An 8,496-nucleotide genomic window follows, 5' to 3' on the forward strand; every position below is an offset into this window, starting at 1 on the left:
TCTCAAACCCCAGGCTGAAAGCGCCCGCATTAACTGGCCCTGGACAGGTATCAGCGAGAGGTCTAACTAGCTGCCATGTGGGAGGTTCAGCAGCGGACCCACAGCAGATCCCTCATCCCACCCCAAATTTCAAACCGCGGGCTGAAAACTGCCCTGCTGGGTGAGAACAACTTGGACGTGCTCAACGGACGTACTGAGGTTGGACGTCCCGACTGGACATCCCAATGTTGGACAAACTGACTTCCGGACGTCCAGAGTCGGGACATCCAACTCTCCCAGGAGGGGGTTGAGATTTCGGGTAGGATATGGGATCTGCTTTGGGACCCCTATCCAGACCTGCTGAACCTCCCACATGGAGGCTACAAAAGACCTCTCACTGCTACCTGTCCTGGGCCCCCTTCCATCACAGCCGCTGCATTCCTGAGTACACTGCCCCTAGAATGTAATTGCTCCTCCCTAAGGGACCGAGGAAGCGATTAATTTTTTTAATGGAAAAGACCGATTCAGAAATTTTTAAAAATAAACTAAAGACATTGTGACTTTCAATATTTTTTTTTCAAAAGTTGGCAATCTTTTCAAAATTTTACCCATGGGGGAAGTGTTGGACATTTCCTGTCTGTTCTCTCTGCTGGGAATCTGCAGTTCTCACCCAGGTCCAGTTAATGCAGGCGCTTTCAGCCTGGGGTTTGAGATTTAGGGCACGACTCTGGACGTCCCCAACTCTGGACATCCCAGCTCTGGACGTCCAACTCTGGACGTCCCCAGGTTGGACGTCCCATCTTTGGACGTCCCCAATATTGGACGCTCCGACCTCCGGACGTCCAGAGTCGGCACGTCCAATTCTCCCAGGAGGGGGGTTGAGATTTGGGGTGGGTTGTGGGATCTGCTTTGGGACCCCTATCCAGACCTGCTGAACCTCCCACATAGAGGCTACAAAAGAGCTCTCGCTGCTACCTGTCCTGGGCCCTTTTCCATCACAGCCGCTGCCTTCCTGAGTACACTGCCCCTAGAATGTAATTGCTCCTCCCTAAGGGACCGAGGAAGCGATTAATTTTTTTAATGGAAAAGACCGATTCAGAAATTTTTAAAAAATAAACTAAAGACATTGTGACTTTCAATATTTTTTTTCAAAAGTTGGCAATCTTTTCAAAATTTTACCCATGGGGGAAGTGTTGGACATTTCCTGTCTGTTCTCTCTGCTGGGAATCTGCAGTTCTCACCCAGGTCCAGTTAATGCAGGCGCTTTCAGCCTGGGGTTTGAGATTTAGGGCACGACTCTGGACGTCCCCAACTCTGGACATCCCAGCTCTGGACGTCCAACTCTGGACGTCCCCAGGTTGGACGTCCCATCTTTGGACGTCCCCAATATTGGACGCTCCGACCTCCGGACGTCCAGAGTCGGCACGTCCAATTCTCCCAGGAGGGGGGTTGAGATTTGGGGTGGGTTGTGGGATCTGCTTTGGGACCCCTATCCAGACCTGCTGAACCTCCCACATAGAGGCTACAAAAGAGCTCTCGCTGCTACCTGTCCTGGGCCCTTTTCCATCACAGCCGCTGCCTTCCTGAGTACACTGCCCCTAGAATATAATTGCATCTCCCTAAGGGACCGAGGAAGCAATTTATTTTTTTAAATGGCAAAGACTGATTTTTTTTAAATGGCAAAGACCGATTCAGAAATGTTTTTTAAATAAATTAAAGACATGCCCGACTTTCAATATTTTTTCAAAAGTTGCTGAACCTCCCACATGGCGGCTAGATTGACCTCTCGCTGCTATCGGTCTTTTCAAATTAAAAAAAAAATCGCTTGCTCTTTTCTTTAGGGAGGTGCAATTACATTTTAGGAGCAGTGTACTCAGGAGGGCAGCGGCTGTGATGGAGGTGGACCCAGGACAGGTAGCAGCGGTGTAACCGTCTCTAAAAGTCAGATAAGAGGTCCAGACAACTGATCCGTGAAGATAGACTTTTATTGCCAGCAAGATGCAGCTAAGACAATGGCTCAGTACAACTGCATGCCACTCCCCGGGGGGAATGGACTTTTATACATTCTTTCAGGTAGGTGTAGCTTATAATCAGACCATTGTTTTCGTCATTTAATTGACGTGATGTGTTAGACATTTTATAGCAGCAATCGTATTAATACAATACAAATTATTATTACAAAATGGTAGTGCGTTTCACTGAATGTCAGTACGTAAGTGCGTAATTACGTAGTGCATGCCATTGCGTCTCAAATGCTAGTACATTCAAGATGGCCGTGCGTTTCAATGTGTGTCACTGCTGGCGTTGTTAATCAGAAGATTTCAGGTTTCTCATTCAACGATTGTCCATAGAATTGAACTCCTTCATTCCCCCCTTTGATACTTCAACTTCTTTAGAAGGTGGAAGTATCACCTTCATCCATGAGGTAGCTGAAAAGACAAACAATAATTAGTAACAGTATTCACTCAAATTGTGGGCCCTAATATATTTGCTTGGTCGTTGGTTACTTCACCGGGGTTGAGACGAGGGGTCCCTAGTGGAGCACCCCCCCCCCCCTTTGTAGCCGGACTTAACCCAAACAAACATGATGGCCCATGTACGTTAGTTACTTTAAATGCATTAAAGGTTAGTGTCAGAATATTCAGCTTCTGAATCTGATGAGTCTGATGAGGGAAATGATGAGACTGAAGTGTACTGGTTCATGATCATGATGTGGGCTGCTGCTCTACGATCGGCTATCGTTTCCATCATGGCACGCAAGTTCCTAAGGAGAAGAGGGAAACATAAAGGAAAAATAGCACAAGAAATTAAAAAGAATATCAGAGGAAAGAAAAGTTCCTTGAGTCCTGGGATGGATGAGATCCAGTTGGGCATTGATGTAGTCCAATCAAAGGCCCCGGACCAGGTCTGCACAGGAACATGAGCTAGTCGCACCATACGATCAGTAATTTCTTCGATGACTTTGCTTTTATCATCGATCTGTAAACAACAATTAGAAAGATTAAATTTTCCACACACTCCACCTTCTTGAGCTAGAAGGTAGTCCAATGCTAATCGATTCTGGTATACAGCAGTAATAAGTTTTGTGTTTTGTTTGGCCAAAATATTGAGGGCCATTGCTGAGTCATTGGTAAGTAGTTCAAGTACTGCCTGAAGTCTAATAATACGATTCAGCATGTAGATTGGTGTTCTATATCCATATGAACCATCCTCTGCCCAAGTCGCTGGTCCGTAATATTGTACAATACGTTCGGGTGGCCATTCTTTATCGGACCAATCCCCAATAGAAACTTTATCTTGTCTTTTTCTTCGTCGTTTGTTTGGTTTCATCGGGCTGTATATAGGTATACCTAAAGTTTCACCTGCTGTGACTAGTAAGAGGAAAAAGCTAGGGCGTATAGTTGCTAGGAAACATGTTCCATACCAAGTGGAAGGCAATTGTTCATAAGCCCTTCGTCCGCATACAAAGTAATATCCATCAGGGGCTATGAATGGTGTTGAAGGTTTTCCAGCTGCATTCCATGTTGCATTCAAACTTGGTTCAGTCCAGAAAGAAGCAGGCTTAGTAAGATTCTCTGTCTGCCACCATGTGCGATTGTCCATTGTAACTGTAAGAACTCCTGTACATGGTGAATTTCCAATTGGTACAGTGTATAGTTTTGAATATTGTCGTGATAAACACTGTCTTCCAATAACATCAGTTTGGAGAGCCCATTCATATGGACTATTTTTCCGGTTATATGTTACAGTAGTATTCAAAGCATTCAGGTCAGATTGGAAGATTTCTTTAGCTTCCCAAGGCCATTGTTCTCCTATATTTGTACCTCCACATACAAAGCAATTTTTGACTTCCAAGGATAGGGCTATGTTCTTGGCCAGGTTCACGAACATATTCTTTGCTTGATGTGAAATAGCATGTTTCTTGAGCTCCTCGTCAAGATGAGATACTTCATCGAAGAATGATTGATAACCCACTATTGTAGTTCGATGGATAATAGGGCGTGGCTTATCTCTTCGTTGTGTGATTGTAATATATGTCATAGGATCTCCTCCTGTTCCATCGATTTCAAATCCCCATGTATCTTGCCAAGAGGATCCTTCAGTTCTGATTGGCCAGTCTAAAGAGACAGTATTACCAGTGCCTTTCTTCAGTCTACCTACATCTGGGCAACCAGTGTATCCTCCTCCAGTATAGTCACAAACTAAGCTCCATCCAGAGAGCTTATCATCTCCCGCACATGGTAACCAGCTGGATGGATTGTATGCTCGATTGTATGGACAAAGATATTTGTTGTTGAAGACATATGCTGCTTTCCATGAATCAGATCCACATTTGACTGTATTTGGATGTTTATCGATTGCTTCACATGCATCAAAGGTAAGTGTAACACTGGACTGTCCTCCCATTAGGACCTTTGTAGAGTTAACGTAATATAGTATTCCTTTCCCATCTGGTATAGTGTCGGACATGTAACTCTTTGGTAGACCAGAGGTGAGTGTAACGTTGTAGTACTTAGGAGTGGAGGGAGAATGACAAATAACTTTGTTGTTCAGTATACATCGATGAAAAGACTGATATCCTTGAGTAGTGTTTAAGGAGCAAGCAGGTTTTACTGTGCAGGATGTTGGTGGTTGAGATTGATGTATAATTGTGAAAACAAGCTGAAATCCATCTTGAGTTGTAGTGCGTACTTGTTTGATACATTCAGTGCAATTCTGACTTAATGGAGAGTTGAGAGATCTCGTTGTTGTGCATATGATTATAATTAGGAACTGTAGAGCTCTCTGAAGATAATGAAAATGATCCATAGTAGAGAAGACCCGATGATGTAGATAGAGCTGATGAACCATTTCCAGGAACTGTTAGATGGGCATATAATACTCAGAGTGGTGAACAGAAGAGCACAGATGGCCCACTTCCAAAGTGAGGAGGTCATGTATTATTATGCCTGTAAAGGAGGAAAGAAATAACACATTATTATTGTTCAGTATTTCACTTTTGTCATTTACTCAGCACTAGCTCTTGGTATACTTCTAGTGAATTTTAATTTGTTTTCTCCAGTACTGGAAACCTGCCAGGTGTTGGAAGCAGGTTTAATTCGGGTCCAATGAATCCATGATGGACACCCAGAGACTTTTACAGCAGTTGGCATAGTCAGCAGTATGGTGTATGGTCCTTTCCATCGAGGTTTGAGGCAGTCAGAATCGTCCCATTCTTTTACCCATACAGAGTCCTCAACCTGAAATTGATGAGTTGGTGTAATCAGGATTAGTGGTTCCGTCTCACACGTATAGTTGCGGATTGCTGATACTGTATCATATAATCCTTTTAGTTGCTTGCTGAGTGACATTTCTCCTTGGATTTGTAGTGATTCAGGGAATGATGGAAGTGGTGGTGGTCTTGCATACATCATCTCATAGGGTGTTAACCCAGACATTTTTGGAATGTATCGAATGTGTAACAGAGCTAATGGTAGAATCTCTGGCCATTTGGTTTTTGTTTCTTGACATAGTTTGGCTAATTGACTTTTCAAAGTTCTATTTGCTCGTTCAACAGTTCCACTGCTTTGTGGTCTCCAAGCACAATGCAAATGCCAATTAAGGCCCAAAACCTTGCTTAATTGTTGAGTGACTTCACTGGTGAAAGCTGGTCCATTGTCAGAATTTATTTGTCTTGGCAGCCCATATCTGGGCAAGATCTGATGTAGAAGTAAAGTAACTACTTCTTTGGCTGTTTCTGTCCGTGTGGGTATAGCTTCGATCCATCCAGTGTAAGTACAGACTGCTACTAACATAGCTTTGTATCCTTTTGAAGGAGTCATGTGAGTGAAATCAATTTGACAAACTTGAAATGGGATAGTTCCTCGAAGTACATGTCCAGGGGCAGGACCAGGTCCATTTCGAGGATTGTTCTTTGCACATGTAATACACTGATTAATTGCATGCTTAGTCAATTGAGTGATTCGGTTAATGTAGTACGTTTTTTGCAGTAGTCTTGCTAATGAATCACGGCCAAGCGGATAGGTAAGGGGTCCGTATCCGCCAGACACAAAAGGATCACAATCGCCCCGACTAGGATGCGGTCGCCCGGCCTAGAACTGCGAGGCCATTCACTCTCTTTCACACAACAAGAAACCTGTTCCCAAATTATTCCCAAATTGCTGTGGTCTTCAGAGCTTAATTCCTACTAGCTACTGCGCGGGGCGTGATCAAGGCCCCCTCAATCCTTCGTGATAACGGATCGGCTTAAAATTACTCTTATCTTATTTCTTTTCTTTTCCCAAAATACTTGCCTGCAAAGTTCTGTCGATCGTGGAGAAAGCCTTCTTCCCGGATCACCAGCCCAGAGGTCTCAGAAGATTTTCTGTGGAATGGTCCCCTCAGAAACCTGATCGCTGAACTCAGCGGTGGCCACTCACCAGGTAAGTCTGGGGGATCGCTCCACCACCAAACTACCGGACCAACTGGGGGGCTAATATAGCGTCCCCGGCACCTCCTGGCTGGCTCGCCAAATGTAACCGTCTCTAAAAGTCAGATAAGAGGTCCAGACAACTGATCCGTGAAGATAGACTTTTATTGCCAGCAAGATGCAGCTAAGACAATGGCTCAGTACAACTGCATGCCACTCCCCGGGGGGAATGGACTTTTATACATTCTTTCAGGTAGGTGTAGCTTATAATCAGACCATTGTTTTCGTCATTTAATTGACGTGATGTGTTAGACATTTTATAGCAGCAATCGTATTAATACAATACAAATTATTATTACAAAATGGTAGTGCGTTTCACTGAATGTCAGTACGTAAGTGCGTAATTACGTAGTGCATGCCATTGCGTCTCAAATGCTAGTACATTCAAGATGGCCGTGCGTTTCAATGCGTGTCACTGCTGGCGTTGTTAATCAGAAGATTTCAGGTTTCTCATTCAACGATTGTCCATAGAATTGAACTCCTTCAGCGGGAGGTCTATCTAGCCGCCATGTGGGAGGTTAAGCAGGTCCAGATAGGGGTCCGAAAGCAGATCCCACATCCCACCCCCAAATCTCAAACCCCAGGCTGAAAGCGCCTGCATTAACTGGACCAGGGTGAGAAAAGCAGTTTCCCAACAGACAGAACAGACAGGAAATGTCTTCCCCATGTGTACAGTTATGAAAAGATTACCAACTTTTGAAAAAATATTGAAAGTCGCAATGTCTTTAATTTATTTAAAAAAAATTTCTGAATTGGTCTTTTCCATTAAAAAAAAAAATCACTTCCTCGTACCCTTAGGGAGGAATCGGAGGAGCAATTACATTCCAGGGGCAGTGTACTCAGGAAGGCAGCGGCTGTGATGGAAGGGGGCCCAGGACAGGTAGCAGCGAGAGACCACATGACCCGATAGGCCAATCCGCCCCTGGCTCTAGGCTCCCGCTGCTCGGGACCCTCTCGCTTCCAACTTCCCTTCGGGGTTCTACTAACTGAGACAACCACTCCTCAGGAGTCTGTCTCTTCTCTGTCAGGATTGTCTGTACTTTAGGTACTCGCTCCTCGAGGGCCTACCAGTCAGGAGTATCCTGTACCACGGACCTCGTGTCCCATCTTCACCATCTGCCAGGAAGATTCCTGCACTACGCTTCAGTGAGTACCTCTATGATCCAGTTTTCCAATTCCACCCACCAGGTTTAGCTTATCCCGCACCGCGGATCCCTAGCAACCTTGAATATCGGGATGAGACTTCTACATCTGAGACTGTCTGAGCCATTCCTTCCTACAGCATACCATCTATCTACAGCAGTACAATAAAGTTTCCACCTCCACGTGTCTGCTCTCTGAGTCTAGCCTATTGCTGTGGTTCCCCACGGGGCCCCTCCCCGTGGGAGGAGTCATCTGCACTTCAACTAAGAGTCCACCCTATGCCACAAACCCAACAAAAATACTACCACAGAAATAACAATAGTAGGTACAATAGCAGTTAAAGAGCTACAGTCAGTCGCTTTTGGCTTATAGTACAGACTACTGAGGCGCCCATATCTACCTTGTACGGATATCGTGGGAATCTCCTTTTCTTCAGAATTGGGGTTGAGAAAAGAAAGAGAATCTTTGTGAGGTGGCAGCGGCGGTTAGGAGAGAGTAATAAGTAGCTAAGGAGAAGTGTGAACTGTATTTGAAAAAGGGTGGCATGCTGATACACCGATAGGCACACAAAGGGGCGTTCCCCTTTGTCGCACTCCTTCAGCGGCGCTTCGTGCAGTTTATGCTGTCGCCCCTGGATGATGTCAAAAAGGGGCAGGACGGGAGAGCCCGCACAGCAGAGGGATGGCTCGGCCAGGTGGAAAAGCAGTCAGGCCTGTTTTTCATTTCTGTAGTTTGCAGAAATGAAATAAACATGTAAAAAAAATAAAAATAAAAACACAAAATGGGGTCTCCCCAGGCACCCCCCCCCCCCCATCTCTCCCACAATACCCCCACAAAGGTTGCCGGGGCCAGGAACCACCCCAGCCCCCATTTACCCTGTCTGTGGAGGGTCACCTCGACAGGGC

At 45.2% G+C, this 8,496-nt stretch overlaps 1 protein-coding gene across 1 annotated transcript; it reads right to left on the reverse strand.

Annotated features, from left to right (window-relative positions):
• Positions 1-2,115: 2,115 nt before the first annotated feature.
• Positions 2,116-8,149, reverse strand: LOC115098239 (endogenous retrovirus group 3 member 1 Env polyprotein-like). Its single transcript, XM_029614711.1, has 2 exons — positions 7,992-8,149; positions 2,116-4,928 (listed from the first exon to the last, which is right to left on the reverse strand). Exon 2 carries the CDS (start codon positions 4,828-4,830, stop codon positions 2,599-2,601), a length of 2,232 nt encoding a protein of 743 aa, XP_029470571.1. The 5' UTR covers positions 4,831-4,928; positions 7,992-8,149; the 3' UTR covers positions 2,116-2,598.
• Between the last annotated feature and the right edge of the window lie 347 nt (positions 8,150-8,496).

The sequence above is a fragment of the Rhinatrema bivittatum genome, chromosome 8, assembly GCF_901001135.1.
Source record: "Rhinatrema bivittatum chromosome 8, aRhiBiv1.1, whole genome shotgun sequence".
NCBI lineage: Eukaryota > Metazoa > Chordata > Amphibia > Gymnophiona > Rhinatrematidae > Rhinatrema > Rhinatrema bivittatum.